The sequence below is a fragment of the Bos javanicus genome, chromosome 10 (assembly GCF_032452875.1).
Source record: "Bos javanicus breed banteng chromosome 10, ARS-OSU_banteng_1.0, whole genome shotgun sequence".
Classification (NCBI taxonomy): Eukaryota; Metazoa; Chordata; class Mammalia; order Artiodactyla; family Bovidae; genus Bos; species Bos javanicus.
The window spans coordinates 21,773,634-21,795,918 of NC_083877.1; the positions used below are offsets into that span (position 1 = coordinate 21,773,634).

The 22,285-nt window shown below is 43.8% G+C and overlaps 2 protein-coding genes and 1 non-coding gene across 22 annotated transcripts in view; 2 read left to right on the forward strand and 1 right to left on the reverse strand.

Annotated features, from left to right (window-relative positions):
* Positions 1 to 7,664: 7,664 nt before the first annotated feature.
* Positions 7,665 to 7,737, reverse strand: TRNAR-ACG (transfer RNA arginine (anticodon ACG)). Its single transcript has one exon. It is a non-coding gene; the product is annotated as a tRNA-Arg (tRNA).
* Positions 7,738 to 7,978: 241 nt separating this feature from the next.
* Positions 7,979 to 15,775, forward strand: PRMT5 (protein arginine methyltransferase 5). Of its 4 annotated transcripts, none has more exons than XM_061430481.1 (17): positions 7,979 to 7,999; positions 8,866 to 8,984; positions 9,295 to 9,380; positions 9,538 to 9,672; positions 10,025 to 10,137; positions 10,470 to 10,519; positions 10,726 to 10,889; positions 11,327 to 11,488; positions 11,664 to 11,741; positions 11,834 to 11,892; positions 11,980 to 12,102; positions 12,185 to 12,360; positions 13,204 to 13,313; positions 13,561 to 13,654; positions 13,836 to 13,952; positions 14,256 to 14,320; positions 15,228 to 15,775. In XM_061430481.1, the coding sequence occupies exons 2-17, from the start codon at positions 8,882 to 8,884 to the stop codon at positions 15,378 to 15,380; spliced, it is 1,788 nt and encodes a 595-aa protein (XP_061286465.1). In that variant the 5' UTR covers positions 7,979 to 7,999; positions 8,866 to 8,881; the 3' UTR covers positions 15,381 to 15,775. The 4 variants fall into 4 exon arrangements, with proteins under 4 accessions (XP_061286465.1, XP_061286463.1, XP_061286467.1 ...); XM_061430479.1 differs by lacking the exon at positions 7,979 to 7,999 and adding an exon at positions 8,051 to 8,201; XM_061430480.1 differs by lacking the exon at positions 7,979 to 7,999 and adding an exon at positions 8,261 to 8,281.
* A 1,237-nt stretch (positions 15,776 to 17,012) lies between these two features.
* The window catches only part of RBM23 (RNA binding motif protein 23), a 48,232-nt gene continuing 42,959 nt past the window's right edge, over positions 17,013 to 22,285 (forward strand). For 3 of the 17 annotated variants that reach the window (XR_009739056.1, XR_009739055.1, XM_061430471.1), the window contains exons 1-4: positions 19,753 to 20,617; positions 21,188 to 21,345; positions 21,818 to 21,865; positions 21,995 to 22,168. Coding sequence is in view for 15 of the 17 variants with exons in the window: in XM_061430471.1 (XP_061286455.1) it covers positions 20,510 to 20,617; positions 21,188 to 21,345; positions 21,818 to 21,865; positions 21,995 to 22,168 (488 nt within the window). In the remaining 2 variants the exon portion in view is untranslated. Of the gene's footprint in view, positions 18,093 to 19,618; positions 19,650 to 19,742; positions 20,618 to 21,187; positions 21,346 to 21,817; positions 21,866 to 21,994; positions 22,169 to 22,285 lie in introns of those variants that run through there. The other 14 variants (XM_061430472.1, XM_061430474.1, XM_061430473.1 and 11 more) reach the window with 11 other exon arrangements.

The window sequence follows — 22,285 nt, forward strand, 5'->3', positions numbered from 1 at the left end:
TTACTAAGGATGTAATGTATAACATGGTGACTACAGTTAACATTGCTGTATGATATATGCTATGCTATGCTAAGTCGCTTCAGTCGTGTCCGACTCTGTGTGACCCCATAGACAGCAGCCCACCAGACTCCCCCGTCCCTGGGATTCTCCAGGCAAGAACACTGGAGTGGGCTGCCATTTCCTTCTCCAATGCATGAAAGTGAAAAGTGAAAGTGACGTCGCTCAGTCATGTCCGACTCTTCGCAACCCCATGGATTTCAGCCTAACAGGCTCCTCCGTCCATAGGAAAAGTTAAGGGAGTAAATCCTAAGAGTTCTCATCTGAAGGAGAAACATTTTTTCCTTTCTTGTTTCTTTTCTTTTTACTGTATCTATATAAAGTGATGTTAGCCCAACCTGCTGTGGTTATCATTTCACAATGTATGTAAATCAAACCGTCATGCTGTATGCCTTAAACTTATACAGTGAGGTATGTCAATTATTTCTCAATAAAACTGGAAAAAAAATGAAAAACAAACAACAAATCCAAAAATAGTAGCGTGTGGAGGAGGACTGTTAAGGTATTGCTATGAGTGAGACTGACTACTGAAGCTCGGAGAGCTAGAGGGTCCTACAGAGGAGAGAGACCTTTGGTAGGTCTTCAAAAGAAAGAAGACTAGAAACAAGCAGAAAGACCAAGGAAAGATCACAGATTTTATACATACTGGAAAAAAATGTTTCCCATATAGTAAAAAACATGCTTACTATAGAAAACTGGAAAATACATTTTCTCTGCACATACTGACGTTATTCTGTATCATGAACATTTCTCCATATTATTAAATTTTCACTGACAACATTGATTTTAATGGCTGCTTAAGATTTCATTGCATGGATGATTTATTTGACCATACTCCTATAAGATATCCAACTTGTTTTACATTTTTTGTAATCAGAAAAATGTCACACTAAGCATTTCTCTTAATGACTCTTTGTCCTCAGTTCAGTTCAGTTCAGTTGCTCAGTCGTGTTGGACTCTTTGTGACCCCATCAATCACAGCATGCCAGGCCTCCCTGTCCATCACCAACTCCTGGAGTTCACTCAGACTCATGTCCAGCGAGTCAGTGATGCCATCCAGCCATCTCATCCTCTGTCGTCCCCTTCTCCTCCTGCCCCCAATCCCTCCCAGCATCAGAGTCTTTTCCAATGAGTCAACTCTTCGCATGAGGTGGCCAAAGTATTGAAGTTTCAGCTTTAGCATCAGTCCTTCCAAAGAAATCCCAGGGCTGATCTCCTTTAGAATGGACTGGTTGGATCTCCTTGCAGTCCAAGGGACTCTCAAGAGTCTTCTCCAACACCACAGTTCCAAAGCATCAATTCTTTGGCGCTCAGCCTTCTTCACAGTCCAACTCTCACATCCATACATGACCACTGGAAAAAACCATAGCCTTGACCAAACGGACTTTTGTTGGCAAAGTAACGTCTCTTCTTTTTAATGTGTTATCTAGGTTGGTCATAACTTTCCTTTCAAGGAGTAAGCGTCTTTTAATTTCATGGCTGCAATCACCATCTGCAGTGATTTTGGAGCCCAGAAAAATAAAGTCTGACACAGTTTCCACTGTTTCCCCATCTATTTCCCATGAAGTGGTGGGATTGGATGCCATGATCTTCGTTTTCTGAATGTTGAGCTTTAAGCCAACTTTTTCATTCTCCTCTTTCACTTTCATCAAGAGGCTTTTTAGTTCCTCTTCACTTTCTGCCATAAGGGTGGTGTCATCTGCATATCTGAGGTTATTGATATTTCTCCTGGCAAACTTGATTCCAGCTTGTGCTTCTTCCAGCCCAGTGTTTCTCATGATGTACTCTGCATATAAATTAAATAAGCAGGGTGACAATACACAGCCTTGATGTACTCCTTTTCCTATTTGGAACCAGTCTGTTGTTCCATGTCCAGTTCTAATTGTTGCTTCTTGACCTGCATATAGGTTTCTCAAGAGGCAGGTCAGGTGGTCTGGTATTCCCATCTCTTGAAGAATTTTCCACAGTTCATTGTGATCCACACAGTCAAAGGCTTTGGCATAGTCAATAAAGCAGAAATAGATGTTTTTCTGGAACTCTCTTGCTTTTTCCATGATCCAGTGGATGTTGGCAATTTGGTCTCTGGTTCCTCTGCCTTTTCTAAAACCAGCTTGAACATCTGAAGTTCACGGTTCAAGTATTGCTGAAGCCTGGCTTGGAGAATTTTGAGCATTACTTTACTAGTGTGTGAGATGAGTGCAATTGTGTGGTAGTTTGAGCATTCTTTGGCATTGCCTTTCTTTGGGACTGGAATGAAAACTGACCTTTTCCAGTCCTGTGGTCACTGCTGAGTTTTCCAAATTTGCTGGCATACTGAGTGCAGCACTTTCACAGCATCATCTTTTAGGATTTGAAATAGCTCAACTGGAATTCCATCACCTCCACTAGCTTTGTTCGTAGTGATGCTTTCTAAGGCCCACTTGACTTCACATTCCAGGATGTCTGGCTCTAGGTGAGTGATCACACCATCGTGATTATCTTGGTCATGAAGATCTTTTTTGTACAGCTCTTCTGTGTATTCTTGCCATCTCTACTTAATATCTTCTGCTTCTGTTAGGTCCATACCATTTTTGTCCTTTATCTAGTTTGTGAATATTGTCTAGGATAGCTTTCTAGAAGGAAAATTAGAGATGGTATGTCTTAAGGTTAAGATTAAAGGCTCTGAGTCAGTTGACCTAGGTTTGTACCCCATTTAAACCCCTTCTTAGAGGCACAAGTCACTTAATCTCTCTAAGACTTGGTTCCTTTACCCATAGATTAACATTTCCTACATCACCAGGTTCTTGTAAATGTAAAGTGCTTTTCATAGAACCTGACACAAAATAAGGGCTCAATAAATGTTAGCTGTTATTATTATCATAAATTGAATTCATATATTTATCACACATATATACACAAGCAACTGGTCTGTTTCTAGACTATTAGTTTAGCCTTTTATTCTGTCTCTTCTTGTACCCACTGCACATCGTGGCCTTTTATTTATTTATACATTGCTTGTCTCATAAAGGGTTTGAAGTAATGGACTAAAAATGAAGAGCAAATTCCCTCTCCTTCCTCCTCTTTATAAAAATTTTTCTTTGCTTTCTTGTCTACTTTTTAAAAAAAAAACAACAACAAATGAATGTTTGTATGCTAAGTCGCTTCAGTCATGTTTTGACTCTTTGCGACCCCGAGGACTATAGCCTACCAGGCTCCTCTGTCCATGGAATTCTCCAGGCAAGAATACTGGAGTAGGTTGCTACTTCTTGCCAAACCAAGGATGGAGCCTGCATCTCTCACATCTACTCCATTAGCAGGCAGGTTCTTTATCAGTAGCGCCACCTGGGAAACTCAGCAGTGAATGGTAGAATCATTTAGTAAAGTAAAAAAAGATTCCACTAGAATTGTGATTAAATGTAGAAAAAGTGAGAAACTATTAGGAATTGACATCTTTATAAGATTCATTTTTTTCTAAGAACATGGCTTGTCTTTCCATTTTTTCAGTCTTCATATCTGTCAGCAAAATTTTAGGTTTTCTGTATATAGTTTATTCATATTTTCCACTAAGATTATAGCTAAGTATTTTATGGTGATATTATTGTTACCTCTGTGAATGGGTAAGAAACTAATCACAATAGCTAATGTATATTGAAAGCTTCCTATGTGCAGAAAAGTTCTAAATGCTTTACAATATTAACTAATGTAATGTTCATCATAGCTTTATAAGATAACTATAATTTACATTTTTGTTTTGTAGATGAAGAAACTGAGGCCAGAGGAGTTAGTTCAAATGGTTAGTAAATGGATAAATAGGGCTTTAACCTCTTGCCACCTGGCTCTACCGTCTATGACCTTAACTACCATGTTATTGGGATACTTTTATTAGTTACGTCTTTTAACTGGTTATTCTTAGTTTATAAGAAGGCTAGGATATGTTTTATATTTGTCTTGTATCAAGTGGTGTCTCTGAATGCCATTATTAATTCTCATCATTTTTGAATTGGTTCTTACGGATTTTCTATATACACAATCATATCATCTGCAAACAATGATAAATTTGCCTCTCTCTTTCTAAAAGTTATAACTCCTTTTTGAAAATTTCCAGGCTTATTGTATTGGATTTTTTTAGAATAATATTAAATAACACGGTGATGAGATAAGACATTCTTGTATTATTTTATATTTACATGAATTGTTGACTTCATACACATATATATGTGTTTATGTATAAAGAATATTAAGACTATTAAGAATGTTTTAGAGGGACTTCCCTGGTGGTCTAGTGGCTAAGACTCCGCATTCCCAATGCAGAGGGCTGGGGTTCAATCCCTAGTCAGAAAACTAGATCCTGCATGTGGCAACCAAGACCCGGCCCATCCAAATACATAAATCAATAAAAATAATTAAAAAAAAAAGAATGTTTTAGAAAATGGAAATTACTTGCCATGTTCTCTTTGATGACTATTACAAATGATCAAATGTTTTTCTTGTTTGCTTTACTTTTGACTTATCATATAAATAAATTTCCTAATACCTAACCTGTGTTAATTCCTGGGATAAACCCTGTTTCTGGTATATTATTATTATGTTAATATACTATTGACATTTATTGTTAATCTCAAATATTATAGGATTTTTACATTTATATTCCTAAGTTAGCTAAGTCTATAGGTTTGCTCTTTTGGAAGGTCCTCCTTCTGACAGGTTTTGATATTAGGTATATTCTGGTCTCCTAAACAACTGGGTAGTTTTCCGTCTTTTTCTATGTTCCAGAACAGTTTCTACTTTCTATTCATTTTGACAGATAAATACTGTATAATAGAGATGACAAGGAAGAGAATGCAAATTGGCACAGATTATTTTGCCTCAGTAACTCTGCCACTTTCATAGCTGGAGGACAGCCTTGATTGTGAAGAAGCAATTTGGAGCAGTAGGAGGGTCAAATGGGCCATTATTTTGGGGTTGAAGAGTGCGGCTGGCTGGGCAGGCACAGAGGTAAGTGAAGGTGGGCCTGGGGAGGGAGACCAGTGTTGAGGGAGGAGGAGAGCCCAAGAGAAAGTGAAAGGAGAGTTTACAATTCACTGGCAGTATTTAAACAAGGACAGAAAAACAGGAGCAGGTAGAAGGACTGGGCCTGAAGATGCGGAATGCTGGAGGATTATCTGGAAGTGGGTACTCCTTTCCTTCCAGAAATGTTTCCAGAGCTCTGACCTGTTAGTCACTGGCTCCTGGAGAAAGCAACATTACTTCTCACCCACCAAATCCCTATCTTCATTCCAGCAAAGGCCTACATGCAATAGCGTAACAGTGACTCACATACTTCTGAGCCCAAAAGTTCAGCATGGAGAGCAGAGGAGAGGGAAGCAGAGGATAAGACAGAACTGATTAACTCTGACTTTACGCCTAGGGCCAAGCCCTTTAAAAGGTTCTCTATTTCTTTTTCATTCATTCCCTTTTGCTCCTCTGTAGCTCATATAGACAGACCCACAGTCCGTGCTGTTCTTTAAGACAAAGCAAAGTGTTGTAGAAGAGGTGGAGAGCAATGTGGTGTGGAATTACCTGGAACCGTTCGGCATCATGCTTGCCACACAGTAGAGATCATTTCGAATGAAAAAACAAAAACATCTCAGATGAATGAAATTCAGCCAATCTAAACTTACTTTAAGGTCAGTCAGAAATTCTAGGCTCTTTTTAACACAAAACCTTTTGAAAATTATTTTCGCTGATGACAAAACTGACATTACGATTTCATAGATTTTCCTCTCTCCCTTTCACCCATGGATGGGTTAGTTAACAATCAACAGAACAGCCACCAGCCAGCTTGACATCAGGAGGAAGATGCTAGGAACACAGATGGTCCACAGCCCAGATAATTAACTTTTTCTGAAGACGAACATCTCATAAGTCTTCTGTGAATATAGAGTTTGGTTGGGCACAGCTGGGGCAGAGAACAACAAGCAGGCTTTCCCAACAACTCTTCTTCTTCTTATAATGTCGGCAGAGAATCACCCACTTCCCGTCAACTCCCTACTCTTAAGATCTTCAGGGAAGAATTCAAAGAAATACTGGAGACACTTCACCTTAAAGGAGGGAAGGAATAACTCCCTTCTTCGTAAGTGTGGAATGCACACAGTGACTTCCTTCCAGAGTACAGGATGGAAGGGGTGGGGGGGAGGAGTGTAATTTTTCAGTAGAGAAACCTGATAAACACTAGTTCTACCAGGTCATAAAGGTCAATATTAACAGTCAAAAATTATGTTGATGGTATGTACTCTTGATATGATGTGATGAAAATGGCCACTTTACCTCTGTGATCTTCCTCCCCCAAACCCATAACCCCAGTCTAATGAAAAACCCCATCAGACAAATTCTAGTGGAGAGATGTCCTTCAGTATACCTAACCAGTATTCCTCAAAACTATCAAGGTCATCAAAAATAGAGAAAGCTGTAGGAAGACATGAGAGAGCTGGCTGTGCTGTACTACCTGCTCAATATTTCTATAATTCTAAAACTGTTTTAAGAAATAAAGTCTAGTAATAAGAAGAAGATAGGATAAAAGTACCTCCAATTCTTAAGCTTCATAGGCATTTTCTTATTTCTTTAGTTTTCTAAGCTTTATCTTTGGGGGGCACGCACTAAATACATTGCACCCAGGGCTCCTTATAGCTTATCCTATCCATACCCATTCCGTATTTCTCAGAACTCTGATCCCCCACGGGCTACGGTCATCTCAACCAGTCTCGTGGCTAGTCACTACCTCTCTTCTGGCGATTTCCAAATCTTGTCTGGTTCAGGATCACTATTCATCCAACTCTCTGTTACACAGCGCCCCCTAGGCGTCAAATTCAGCATTTCCAAACCGAAACCCTGATTCTCCCTAAAAGAGCTTCTCATTTCCTGTAGCACTCAAAGAGGCCAAAATCTTGGGCTTCACCCGCAGACTTCCCATGTCAGGCTTCCTGTCAGTCGGTCACTAAGTGATCTCCTGCCTCGGGCCTTTCGTATTGTGTTCTCTATCCATCCTCGCTGCCAGGCCCTCAACACCGCTGGGCCCCTGCCTTCAGGTTCTCTTTCTCCTCCCTATATCTTTCTTTGCTTCATTCTTTTCCTTCTTTTCCATCCCTGTAGCAGCTGTTCACAAAGGAAAATGTAGAGATTCTCTCAAAAGGAAAATGTTGAGATTCTCTCAGGTCTCCGCCAGGCTGTTCATAACTCCTCTCCACTGTAATTCCTCACCATGAGTTTTTTTTTTTTTCCTTCCTATCTTAGTGTGTGTTTAGATATTTATTTATTTTTTGTTTGTTTGAAATATAGAATAGAAAGGAATTGGTGGCTAAATTGCCACAATCTATTTTAAAATATACTAAGGCCCATACAAAGCCCAGTTTAGTCATTACCTTAATTTTCTCAGGATTTTGAAGGACCTAAGTAGAGACACAAGAACCACCTTTGAATTAGGCAATGGAAAAAGCTGACATAAAATGGCTGCAGAAAGCAATAAAATTATGAGCTAAAAATGAGGGTAAGAGGAGATCATAAGGAAATTTAGAAAGGGAAGAACGGGAGACTTTCAAAATACTGCTTATGACAGTATTGCATGGGATGCAACAAAAACGCACGCGTCCCACCGAGCCAGCCAGGAGTCGAACCTGGAATCTTCTGATCCGTAGTCAGACGCGTTATCCATTGCGCCACTGGCCCCGAGACGACTTTGGTGGCCCCAATGATGACACTTCAAGCTTATACTGCAGGGCTTCATGGGACGTGTAGTCTCTGCACGGAGTTCTACGAGTACACGAAGCATTATGGGAGATTAAATTCGTCGAGAACTAGACCCTGAGATTGGTGATTTTTCCGAAGCCTCGACGTACGTCACTGTGCAGCCCGCGGATTGGCGAGAAGAGCCACTCCCCACCCCTCCTCCTCCAGCTCCAGAGCCGTGGGAGACGCTCTGGTTGTTAAGGTGAAACGTCCCGCCTTCTGGGGGCTTTTTTCCGGCTTTGTGATTGGCTGCTAGCTTCAGGGAATCTCGGCGTGGATTGCGCGAGGGAAAAGATGGCGGCGATGGCGGTCGGTGGTGCCGGTGGAAGCCGCGTGTCCAGCGGGAGGGACCTGAATTGCGTCCCCGAAATAGCTGACACACTGGGGGCTGTGGCCAAGCAGGGGTGAGGGCCTGGACCTCTGCGAGCTGAATGCGGGGTCCGAACTCGGGGACCGAGAGGGACAGACCAGTCATCCCCGAGAGGCAGGGGTGAGGGGGTCGAAGTGGATGAGACCAGGGCGGGAGAAACCATTTAGTCCTTCGGGATGAGAAGCCTCGGGCCCTGGAGCTTGAGAGGAGGGCGGGAAACTTATTGGGGGCGTGTGGTTACTGAACCCCAAAGTCGGAGGAGTTATCAGGTAAACTCAAAAAGGGGGCGTAGAGACCTCCCGGGCCCTGGAGAGCGAGATTACCGTATGAAATTGGGAGAAATAGGAGGTTAGGGAGAGGAGAGCTAAACCTTGAGGGGGGATACTTGGGCAGTACTGCTGCCGATCTGGATGTGACAGTCTCGGAAAACCAGTGACAGCAGAGTAGAAAGTCCACGTGGTGTGGATATTCATCTTTTCTCTTAACTCATCTTTTCCATGGCTGTGTCCTGGCGAGAAATTGAGGCACAGTACAGCGGAAGTGATATGCCCCAAGGTTGGCTGAATTCAGCAGTCTAGTCGGGTCGCTGGTGGCAGCTGAAAGGGTTGTGCAGAATCAAGAGAGCCAGTCCAATTACTTGGATCTCTGGGCACTGCTGCTGTCTTTACATGACGATTCTGGGTCTGTCGCGGTTGTAGGTTTGATTTCCTCTGCATGCCTGTGTTCCACCCGCGTTTCAAGAGGGAATTCACTCAGGAACCTGCTAAGAGTCGGCCGGGCCCCCAGACACGATCAGACCTACTGCTGTCAGGAAGGGGTAGGGAGCATCCCACATGCCCCTTAATTATTAGAGGCAGTAACAACTTATGCTTTATCAGTGCCTTCCTCCTCTTCCTTTCTTGACTTGGATATATTGGTTCGCCCCACGGATATAGATAACTCGTGTTCTCTCCTTACCTGCCTACTAAAAGCCTTAGTTCCCTGTTCTGTCAGGCTCTCCTGTATCTGTGATAGAAAAAGTCTTTGTCTTTCATCTCTAACTCTATTCCCTGTTAAGAACTAGAAATTGAATGAGTAAAGTGCTGAACCTTATTTAGTCTTTGTCTTTCTTGGGTGGGGGAGTGCAGACTGGAATACACTAATTGTGGGAAAGCTTTCTCCATGGATTCGTCCAGACTCAAAAGTGGAGAAGATACGCAGGAACTCTGAGGCGGTAAGACTGACCTCTTCACTGACTCTAAATACCTGTAAACAAGCTGGGTGGGGAGAGCACTTTTTCTCCACTCTGTAACTTAGTAAATTTGATATAATGCAATTAAAGCTATTTGAGCTGCTAGCTCTTAACTTTATCCTTTTAATCTCTATTCCAGGCTATGTTACAGGAGCTGAATTTTGGGGCATATTTGGGTCTTCCAGCTTTCCTGCTGCCCCTAAATCAGGAAGATAACACAAACTTGGCGAGAGTTTTGACCAATCACATCCACACTGGCCACCACTCCTCCATGGTATGGCGAGGGCTTCCTTTCCTGCTGCATATTATGATAGTCAGGCTGTGCTAAGTATCTTCTTGTTCCTAGCCATTCAGTAAAGGGTGCATTTGGGAGAATTGAAATGTCAGTACTGCCTACCCACAATAAGAGTGGTAAGCAAAGTATTATAAAACGTACAGAATATCAGTTATTTCCCGCAACTTCCAGAGATAAAAGACAGCATATAATCACAACTTGGGAAAAGGATATAAGGGGATTAGCTTGAAATCTGGATCAAGATCTTTTTAATTGAAGGAAGCTTTCTGGACCTAATGGGTTCAAAACAATTCTAAATAGGGTGTTGAACCTATTTATTATTCATGTGCAGTTCTGGATGCGGGTGCCATTGGTGGCACCAGAGGACCTGAGAGATGATATAATTGAGAACGCACCAACTTCACACACAGAGGAGTACAGTGGAGAGGAGAAGACATGGATGTGGTATGTTTCCTTTTGCGGCTGTACCTGGGGTGGAGGGAAGTACAGAGTGGAACCTGTAGGAAGGTCTCCCTGAGGTGTGGTGATTGGTGGGCCATATGTATTTGATGGGCTTCCCTGGTGGCTCAGACAGTAAATGGTCTGCCTGCAATGCTGGAGACCTGGGTTCAATCCCTAGGTCAGGAAGATCCCCTGGAGAAGGAACTGGCAAACCACTCTAGTATTCATGTCTGGAAAATTCCATGGACAGAGGAGCCTGGAGGGCTACACTCCATGGGGTCACAAAGAGTTGAACACGACTGAGCAACTAACTTCTGTGTTTTGACTCTGCACAGGTGGCACAACTTCCGGACCTTATGTGATTACAGCAAGAGGATTGCAGTGGGTAAGTCCACAAAGATCCTGGGATACGTTATCCTTCTCTGAAGTCCTGTGACTAAAAATCAGGAGTCTCATGTATACTTGGCTGCTGGGGCATACTTTCTCCATGCTTTAGTCTGCCTTGCTTAAGGAGGAGACAGATCTTGCACAAAAGAGCACGCAAAGATTCTGGCCTATGTGATCGACAGGTCTTTGTTTTCCCTTTTGTAGCTCTTGAAATTGGTGCTGACCTCCCATCTAATCATGTCATTGATCGTTGGCTTGGGGAGCCCATCAAAGCAGCCATTCTCCCCACTAGCATTTTCCTGACCAATAAGAAGGGATTTCCTGTTCTTTCTAAGATGCACCAGAGGCTGATCTTCCGACTTCTCAAGGTGTGTAGTGGAAGGGTTCTAAAGGTGTTCCAGCTAATCTTGTTTTACTCACACATGTGTGATGGGATTTTTTTTTTTTTTTCCTTTGTGGGGCTGACTCTTCCTCTCTAATTTCTGGAGCGCAATTTCAGCAAAGCTGGGGGCCTTGAGAGCAAAAGAACAAATAGCAGTAGAAGCCCCAGAAACATTTCAAAAGGAATCGGGTATCATGAGAACTTTGCAGAAAGTTTGATCTAAGAAGTTCCAGCAATGATTCATGGGGTCCCTTGTGCCAGGTGATGCTTACGTGGTATAGGAGGGCTCTTGGTGCTTTTGTTGGTATTCAGAGGTATTTGGTGATCTGGGCCTTATTTTATGCTGAAGCTCTTTGACCATAAGCTTCAATAATACCCTCTTGGTTCAAGGACTGTGTCTGATGGCCTTACTTATTCTCACAGTTGGAGGTACAGTTCATCATCACAGGCACCAACCACCACTCAGAGAAGGAGTTCTGCTCCTACCTCCAATACTTGGAATACCTGAGCCAGAACCGACCTCCACCCAATGCCTACGAACTCTTTGCCAAGGGCTATGAAGATTACCTGCAGTCCCCACTCCAGGTGGGTCTGGTGTCCACTAAGAGGATGGGGGTGGGGGGAGGAAATGTATCTTGAGAGCAGGTACCATAAAATCTCACTGGAGCTCAGGGGACAGTGGGAAGGTTTTGGTATTCTGGTGCACTGTCCTTGCCAAAAAGTGGCTAACTTACTCTGTCTTTTTCCTCTCATTCATCAGCCACTGATGGATAACCTGGAATCTCAGACATACGAAGTGTTCGAAAAGGACCCCATCAAATACTCTCAGTACCAGCAGGTACAGTATGGGTCTCAGTATCAGGCAAAGGGCTGGGATGACCTGGGTGAAGATGGCATTACAGCCACAGGGTCTTCCCTCCTGCCCCCCAGGCCATCTATAAATGTCTGTTAGATCGAGTGCCAGAGGAAGAGAAGGACACCAACATCCAGTGAGTGCTCTCTGCCTGATTCCCAGAGATGTGCATGCCTGCCTCTCTACATGTACAGTCAGCTTGACTGCTCCCTCTGTTTCTTAGAGTGCTGATGGTGCTGGGAGCAGGCCGGGGGCCCCTGGTGAATGCTTCCCTGCGGGCCGCCAAGCAGGCTGACCGGCGGATAAAATTGTACGCTGTGGAGAAGAACCCAAATGCTGTGGTGACGTGAGTGGCAACCTTGATGCTGGGAAGTTTGGCCCCAGTGCCAGTATTTCTTTCTCCTCATGACTCGTTTCATCTGTTTCAGGTTGGAGAACTGGCAATTTGAAGAATGGGGAAGCCAGGTGACAGTAGTCTCATCGGACATGCGGGAGTGGGTGGCTCCAGAGAAAGCAGATATCATTGTCAGTGAGCTTCTGGGGTCCTTTGCTGACAATGAACTGTCACCTGAGTGCCTGGATGGAGCCCAGCACTTCCTAAAAGGTGCCTCCAGGCTGGGGTGTACTGAATAAGGGGATTGGATTATCAACTGGGAAGGCTCCTGGGTTGGGCAGGGGTGGGTGTGGCAGCAGCTTAGAAGAGGTTACAGAGTTTAGGGGAGGCAGGGCTGACTTGAGTCAGTGCCCTTAGCAAGTGACACAATCTCCCTGAACCTCGGGTGTGGGTGTTCACATCTGTAAAATGAGGGGAGTGGACCAGAGCAGAAACTTAAAAAATATTTATTTAGTCATTTATGGCTGTGCTGGGTCTCCGTTGCTGCATGGACTTTTCTCTAGTTGGGGAGAGCGGGGGCTACTCTCTAGTTGCCGTGCATGGGCTTCTCATTGCAGTGGCTTCTCCTGCTGCAGTGCACAGGCTCTGGGGCGCGTGGGCTCAGTAGTTGTGGTACATAGGCTTAGTTCCTCCTCTGCATGTGGGTTCTTTCCAGATCAGGGATCGAACCCATGTCTTCTGCATTGGCAGATGGACTCTTTACCACTGAGCCACCAGGAAAGCCCCCAGAGCAGAGATTCTTAGTCTGAGATCTGTGGACTCCCTGAACTGCCATGACATGTACCTTGGATTTAGCTTTCATCACTAGCTCAAAGGAAAGAAAGTTAAGGACCATTAGATTAGAATACTTTGGGTTCCTTCCAGTTTTACTCTTATGTGACTCTAAATTAACCTGGAAGTAGAATGCTTTAGGGCATGAGCAGGGGGCAGGGTGGCCTGGGAATGTGACAACATGGAGCTGCCTGGTCTTTTTTGATGTGGGAGGTCTGGGCCTTCAGTACAGATGCACCATTTCCATCTGCTGGGAAGTAATGTGCCCCTTCTGCTCTGCAGATGATGGCGTGAGCATTCCTGGGGAGTACACCTCCTTTCTAGCTCCCATCTCCTCCTCCAAGCTATACAATGAGGTCCGAGCCTGTCGGGAAAAGGACCGTGACCCTGAGGTAAAGAGCCACTCTCTTCTGGCGGTCTCTTCTCTCTTTAATGCTTTTCTTTTTCTCTGTCAGCATAACTGTTTTCTTCCACTGGAGGAGATGAAGAGATGAAGGAGTTGGGGATGTGGGAAAGTAACTGAAGTGAAACTACGTTTTTATCTTTGTCCGTGTCGTTAGAGCTTGGGCTGTATTCCCTGAGGAATTAGGTAGTGCTCACCTGTCTTCTTCAGATATCATTTTCTCTGTTTTGGGACAGGCCCAGTTTGAGATGCCTTATGTGGTACGACTGCACAATTTCCACCAGCTGTCTGCACCCCAGCCCTGTTTTACCTTCAGCCATCCTAACAGAGGTGGGTTCCTGCATGGCTGTCCTCTGACTGAATGGGGAGCTCACCTCCCTGGTTTCTTCCCTTGCTGTCCTGGGTCTATCTGGCCTCTTATCTAGGCTTCCTTTCCTGGTTCCTGCTTATGCTTTACCAAGCTGTCTACGGTTTCTGGTTCCTCATCACCCACACAGCTCTTCCCTGACAGATCCTATGATTGACAACAATCGCTACTGTACCTTGGAGTTTCCTGTGGAGGTGAACACAGTGCTGCATGGTTTTGCAGGCTACTTTGAGACTGTGCTTTATCAGGACATCACTCTGAGTGAGTGTCTGGGGCAGTGGATGGGGGTTTAAGAGTATGCTACCTGGGCAGCTTATGTATTTAATACATGTTGCATTTGGAGTCACAAGGAACTGAGCAATCAGTGAATGGAGATCTTTGATGACTTGTTTCCATGTTTACAGATGAGACTGTCCTCAACCTAGGCAAAAAACAGTGTCACGGAGACCTTGTTTTGTTGTTGTTGTTAATTTTTATTGGAATATAGTTAAAACAATGTTGTGTTAGTTTCAGGTGTACAGCAATCAGTTATTCTCAATTTTTATCATTATTTTGTCCACTTAGGTATCCGTCCAGAGACTCACTCTCCTGGGATGTTTTCATGGTTTCCCATCCTCTTCCCCATTAAGGTAGGTTTCACCTTAAGGCTCCTTGGGTTAAAAAGTAACTTATAGCATTGATGTTTTGCCCCTTTCCTCCTCCCAGGATAACGCTTGGCTGTGACCCTTGTTCTGCTGCTCTCACGTGCAGTTGTAGATGTTGGGATATTTGCAGTGGCCTTCCACCTGGCTTCCCACATCTACTTAGGCTGTTCTTCTGTCCATTCTGTACCTGGAGCAAGAGTCTTCTTTTAAAAGCACAAATATGATCCTGTCTCTCTCTCCTGCTTTTAAAACCCTTCAATATCTTTCCAGTTCCCTTAGGATAAAGTTTGTTTTGGCACATAGCATGTGGGATCTTAGTTCCCTGACCAGGGATTGAACCCACGCTCCACACAGTGGAAGTGCAGAGTCTTAACCACTGGACCGCCAGAGAAGTCCCAGGATAAAGTCTTAAATCTTCCTTAGACTTGGTGTGATCTAGTTTTCACCTGCCTTTGCAGCTGCTGTCCTTTGTTTACATTGCTCAGTCCTTGGACCTTCTTTTGGTTCCTCTAATACCCCATGTTCTTTCCTGCCTCAGGGTTTTTCACACCTTTGTCCTCTGCCTATAAAGTTCTTGGCTCATTTTCTGACCCAGGTGACTTTATCTTCCAGGTCTTATTAGACATTCTTATTGTCAGATAATTTTCCCTGACCTCATAGACTAGGTTAGCATTACTTTTCATAGGTACTGTCCCTGTTCACAGCATTCATCCTACTTTTGATTATTTGTTCAGTGTCAGATTGTTCAGTTCTGATTATTTGTTCTGATAGATTTCAAACCTCATGAGGGTTGGAATGTTACGTTTCATCATTATCTCCACACTTAACTTAGTACCTTGCCACATAAAATTCATTAGCTCCACCCTGAACCTCCCTATCTTTCTTCTTATAGCAGCCCATTACGGTGCGTGAAGGCCAGACCATCTGTGTGCGTTTCTGGCGATGCAGCAACTCTAAGAAGGTGTGGTATGAGTGGGCTGTGACGGCACCGGTCTGCTCTGCTATTCACAACCCCACAGGCCGCTCTTACACCATTGGCCTCTAGCCCTGCCTGCAAGTGTCTGGAAGCCTTGGAAGCAGCTGCAGATTCTGTTCCTGTAGCACAGAAGGTGCAGTACACCATGGGCTCTGATTCGCTGTGCCCATCAGAGAGGAACATTTCAGTCTGCTTTCCTACCTTACGTCAAGATGGCAAAGGAGAATTGTGGGGCTCACGCCACCAATCTGTGAAGACTTCAGGCCTGAGCATGAGGAATTCATGTTGGATCTGTGGCTACTCCAACAGGCATTCAGCCTCAAAGGCTCCCTGGGATAGCTCTGAGAACATGTGTATTGAACAAATTTTCAGCCCTCTTCCCTGTCCATCTCTGTTCCTATTTTGATGGTTTTGTGTAAGGAGGAAATACAAATAAAATGAGGTTATGGTCTTTCCTGCTCCAACTCTGCTGCCCCCTGCCTCTACTTCTTCAACTATTACTTACACATATTCAGATCTATGCTCTTATCCAATACTTGAAGGGGCCTAGGTTTATTTCCTATCTAAGAAGCTTAGTGATGACTCTTGGACTCCCAGGTACAAGCCTTTCTGACCAGCTACAGAGAGGTCTTGTCCTTTAGGACCTGATTAGGTTCTTTTCTGGGGAGGAGGCATGGAGTTTGCTGCCACGGAGAGAGATGGGGTAGTGAGTGAAGCCAGCTTCCCTTCCACCTTCCTGAGCTGCTGCACTACCAGCTCCTCTGTTACCTCTTGGGAGTGTTAACTGGAAGTCATCCACACTTCTCCAGCAAGAAGCCATTTATTTTGTTTGGATAAAAACACAGGATTAGAGTTTGAAGTCCTAAGAGGTAATCTAGTTCAAATTTACATTTTTACAGAAAAGGAATTGGTATAATGATAAAAAGTTAATATTCAAATCAGTACTCAAACGGTTCCTGTGAGTTCATGGCCATCTCCCATGTTTTAATCAGCTACGTTTTTGGCAGCTATATTAGGCAGTTGAAGTATCTGGGAGTTCTGGAGGTTCCTGGAATGTGAGGGTGGACGTCAGATAGACGGCTGAGTACAGCTGCACCCAGTCACCTGAGACACTGCCTGAAGTTTACCCTTGCAGTGGGAGCTGTAGGGGACACTGATTTCAACTGAAAAGTATGTGAGATGTGGAAGAAGATAAACCTGTCACAGACTTGAGGTTCAAGCACTGAGGGCAGGAGGCAGCGGTTGGGAACGGGGGATGTGGAGCTCAACACCCCTCCCCTAGGGAAGTAACTGCAGTTGCTCTACACAATGCTGTTCTGGATAAGCCCGACTTGAGCTCCTTGGCAAATCAGTAAGGATGGGCAAGGACCTCAACTGCACCTCATTACCTCGCGGTGTTGGCCCAGACTACCACTGTGCTGGGAGCTGGAAAGGAGGGTTCTGTCTCAGTTCCCTCACCGCTTTCCCCGCCTTCCGCAAATCGTGAAACCAATGAGAGCAATAGGCGGGTACCTAAGGACATTTCTGCTTTCCTTGAGTCTCGTCAAGGTTAACCAATCAATGGGAACTTGACTGTTGCTAAGAGACCTTTGAGTTTGGCTCCACCCACACTTAGGATTTTAGCCAATGAAAATCTGTACTTTGGACTGTTGCCGCGAAACCAGTGAGATAAATTCCAGCGGCCGAATGTCTCGGCGCCTGCGCAGATTGGGGAAGGTTCTGGAAGACAGTGGGGCTGCCGCCATTTTGCGGGAAGAGGAGCGGCTCCGGCTCTAGTACTGCTTTTACTGCCGAGTCTCTGGAAGATAGCGGTGTTTCGTGTACCCCGCCACACCCAAAGGAACAGGGGGAACCGGGACCCCCGCTGCGGGGACCCGGAACTGGTAAGAAACCTCGAAACCGGGTTCCCCCCGCAACGTCACCTATGCGTGACGTTGCCGCGCGGCCCCTCCCCTTGACGTCACAGGCAGAAAATGGAGTCCGGAGCAGAGTCAGGCAAACTTTTAAAATAAAAGAAAATTAAAAAAAAAAAGTTTTTGCTTATTTTGACCTGGAACTGTTCGCTGCCTAACTAGTCACTGGCACGATTTTAGGAATCGGCACCCTCGTGGCTGTATCCTTAAGCGATGAAGATGTTTCAAGGATTCGAATGACTGGTCTCTTGGTCCCCGTAGCCCTGACGTTCAGGGTGTCCCACACTGTGGAGGGAGCTCGTGGGATCCGTTTTCAACCCCTAGTGGCGCCAGAGAGAGATGAGGGAATTGAGCTTTCTTCCTCAGTCTTCCGTATGTGGAAGACTTAGGTTCACTATGTTGGCGGCTCTGCCCACATACTCCGTGGTGGTAGAGGAGCATACGGGGGGCCACATAGGAGGTTTTAGCATCGGGACGCTGGCCCTCACAGAGATGCTGCCAGTTACTTACTTGTAGGACCGTTTTTCGAAGCGTGGCGTTGGTTTGTTACACAAGGGAATGTTTTTGTCTTTCTCACTGTTCTTGTTCTTAATTAAGCTGTCTTCAGTTTGGAGATATTTGTGCCCAGCTCAGTGACCAGACCCAGGAGGTGGCGCTGCCCCTCACCCCTGGGACTCCAGCGTTTGGTGAATGAATTCTGTCTGATTGGGACTATTATTTTCGCTCTCCTGTGGCCCGGCTGCCTTGGGGCCTAAGTGCTGCCTTGGGTCTAGTCTGTGCTGTGACAAGGTCCATGCAATATCATGATGGTGGGTCCCTAATGCAATTTTTGGAGCAGGGTTGGAAGAAAGCAGTATAATGTTTTAAGGTATGGTATTGAATGGATTTTGACCCATAAGTTAGAACTTAAAGAGTTCGAAAACTCCGGACCTGAAAGCGCACAAGTGTTTGGGACTTTATGGCAGCCCACTCTAGTGTTCTTGCCTGGAGAATCCCAGGGACGGGGGAGCCTGGTGGGCTGCCGTCTATGGGGTCGCACAGAGTCGGACACTACAGAAGCGATTTAGCAGCAGCAGCAGCAGCAGAAAGATAGACTAAACCCAGCAAGATTCCAAGTTTTAAAGTGTGCTAGTGTTTTATATATGTGTGTTTCTAAATATATCCATTCATTTGTTTCTTAGGTCTGAAAACTTTATTCCACACGTAGGGGTTCCTTTGTCAACTTATGTGAAAGTTGTTGCATATCTTAAGTTATCCTTGCACAGTACTAGCACTCAACAAAGAGCAGTTCTTGAAACTAGAAAGGCAGGCTATAAAAAACGAAGAGGAGTGTTATGACACTTAGAAAATTTGTATAGACTTGGCAGTCAAATGACTGAACAGTTTGTAGATCAAAAACTTACTTATAGAACCATTTTTCCCCCCACCATAGGTCAGATAGCATATATTAAAATCAGCCTGGTTCCTAATATTTTGAAGCATATACTGTATGTGTTTTTTTTTTTTGAAGCATATACTATTGCGAACTGGTTATCTCTATAAGCCACACAATAAGATGTGACTAATGAGACTGATTCTTTTCATATACCTATAAGGACATTAATTCTCCAGATGAGTGTATATTTAAAAATAGACATCTTGGCATGCTGTGTACTTTTTTTTTTTTTTTAAGAAATTTCCTTTTAAGTCTAAGTTACAAACCACAAGAGAGAGTGGTAACCTGAACATTAGAGTCAGAAGACTTCTGATCAAGGATCAGCTCCTCCATTTGAGCTTTGTGACTTTGGGCTGTTCACAGAACCTCCATTTTTTCATCTGTGCATTAGATCCAGTATTGCCTGTAGCATATGTTACCATTGATTTCTAAATAAATGTAAGAGATTGAGTTCACTGGTTTTTAGATATTTGATTTTGGTTTGGTTTCCATTTTAAGCCTTAAATTTGGGTCCAACTAAGTTTAATGTTGGCTGCTTCCAAGAATCTTATCTTTGTAACATGTTTAGCATAGTGCCCAGCAATGTCAGGTACTACAAATGATAAATATGATTACTTTTATTAAATCATCAAAATAGGCTGTGGACTCTGTCTCCAGTCAAGACAGCATGATTGGATGATGCATTAGCTGCTTTAAAAAGCTGGTTTTACATATCTTGTGTATATGGAAAGTCTTTAATTATAATTAGCCTCTCTGCATAGAAATTCTTCAGATTAGTTTTTTTTTTCAGTTTTATTAAGATATCAGTGACGTAGAATAAAACTGTACATGTTAAGGTGTACATTTTGGTGGGTTTTGTTATGTACTAACATCCATGAAACCATCGCCCCCCTCAAATTCCAAAATGTTCTTTTATACTCTTTTCATCCTGGCCCCTCCCCACCTGTTCCTATCCCTAGGTAACCACTGACCTGCTTTCTGTCACTACAGGTTAGTTTGCATTTTCTAAAATTTTATGTAAATGTACATCATACAGTATGTACTTTTTTTTGATAACCTCTTTCAGTGTAATTATTTTGAGATTTATCTGTTACATATTTTGATAATTTTGGAGCAGTAATCTTTGAATAATTTATCCTGTTGATTTCGTTTGGTGTCTTCTGTTTTTATTATTTGACAGACCTGTGACAAACAGACTTGAGAAAGACCATTGCTAAATATGAAAGCTTGGGGTAGGCTAGAAGTCCTACTGTATGTGTCTAGACAGAAATGCTTCAGAGTGGGACTGGTTAAGCCATCTTAATCACAGTCTTTTTGAAGTACCCAAACTCTAGTTGGTGTTGTACAGAAGATGCTTAATGATGAATCCCCTCATTTTTGTGTGTTTGGGTCAGGGATGTGGGGAAAAGCTTAGGACAAATCTGCATTATTCTGGTATTACTTTGTCTTGCTTTTAATTTTTATTCTTGTAGTCTTACCTTTTTAATGGAATATGTGCCAATTTAAGTTTAAAGCAATTATTTATTCAGAATTTTGAATAGTAGAATGGAGGCCAAGTGCCCACTATAAATAGTAAGTATGAGTACCTGCATTTTCTTTTAACAGGAAAAGGAAGGACCATATTATATTTTGTCTCTCCCTAGACATTTGATTTTCTTCTAGACCCTGACCTTTTATAAGCCACAAAGCAGAACTAGTTCAGATCTGCAAGATGCAAAAATAAATGTAGGGTAAACAACAGCTGGTAAGATGTTTGCTTTGGAGTTCGAGAAACAAAACTGTATATTCTGATGTCTGTTTCTTCAAAGGGGGAGGGAATGTGGGGTGCTGGAAGGGGAGAAAAAATATAAATGAGGTTCTTATGTATCGATATCTTCCCCAGATCTGCTACAATGGCATCCGATGACTTTGATATAGTGATTGAGGCCATGCTGGAGGCTCCCTATAAAAAAGAGGAGGTAATATTCCCTAGCTCACTCTTGGAATTGGGTTAGTAAGAAAAAGCAGTTGTGGCTCATCAGTTTCAATGTTTTAGGAATTTTCTTTCCCTGTTCATTTATTATGTACAGTGGCTATTCATGAAAGGTATAATCTTTCAGTAGTCACTGCTAGAGACCAGTACTCAAAGGCCATACTTGCAGAAAGGGCCCCGAAAATTGGGGGTGAGGGGGCAACATAAAGTTGGGATGGGAACCCTTTGCTCACAGCTGTCAGTGACACAGAAGAAAGTTGCTACATCTCAGACGTAACTCATTTATCACTCTCCTGGGAAATAGGTGTTAGTGGAACGAACACATGTGGGATAACTAACGTTTGACATTAAAATCTCATCTCTTCTTTTTGGGTAGTTTCCATCCTTCTCTTACTCTCTTTGTTAGGAGATCTACGTGCTCAGAAACTGTTAAGATAATTGAGCGTTTTAATTTCATGAGCTTTCTTCCTTGTCCACTTTTGTTCTTTCCTTGCCCAATGGAATTTGTGTGTCTGCCACCTGATGCCTTGTGTCATTTTCCTGGTGAACCCCTTAGGATGGGCAGCAAAGGAAAGAGGCTAAAAAGGACAGTCCCAGCAACACGACCAACAGCACCAGCAGCATTGACACCAGTAGCTGTGGTACCGATGGGAGCAGCGTCACTGATGGGACCAGTGCCACCAATGGGAACGGCACGAATGGGGAGGCAAGCAAGTAAGTGTGGCATGGGGAAAGTGGGTTGGCCGCTTGGGGAGGGAAAACAGCTTTGTCCATTATAGAAACAGCTGGAACAGAGAGGTGGTTGTTCATAAGACTTTCTACTTTAGTAATGGCTCCACTGCGTCATGGGAATAATGGTGATTTGGTGTAATGATCTTCCAGTGTAGACTTGTGGATCAGTCCTAGTTTTGATGTATTTCATTTGAATAAAATAACAAGAGGATCTCTGATTTGAAAACACCAGATACTGTTCTGTTCCATGGAGGGGAAATGGCCATTTCATATACCTGACAGTGTTCAGGGCTGTTTGTAAACTGATGTCATACCATTGTCATGAACGCCTGCCATACTGTCTTCTAGATTTTGGTCTTTTGCTGGTTTTTGTTTCACCCTAGCCTCACTGTCATTGGCTTTCCTTGGGAGAGAGAATGAAACCTCTGTAATAAGAGTTGATACTCTCTCACAGGAAGAAGAGGAGTCGGAGCCATAGTAAAAGCAGGGAGAGAAAACGCAGGTCAGTCATTCTGGGGACACTTGGGTTTTGAGAGTTATAAATGGAAAGATACCAGGGAAAGCTATATATGAAAGGCCAGAGGAGGTTGGTTGGTTTTTTAAGGAACTTAATATTCTTTTTTATCCATAGTCGTAGTCGAGACCGGGATCGTCACAGGCGGAAAAATAGTCGGAGCCGAAGTCGAGATCGGCAGCGTCGCCACCGCAGCCGTAGCTGGGATCGTCGACATAGTAGTGAGTCACGAAGTCGAGACTGGCGTCGTGAGGATCGTGTGCACTACAGGAGTCCACCGCTTGCCGCTGGGTATCACCTTCTGCTAATAAGATCACCTTTGTATTCTGGGTAAAACCAAGTGCACCGTGGTCCCTGCCTAAGGGTGCCTGTGTCCTGTTGTTGGGATGGGCAGGAGACCCAGTTACT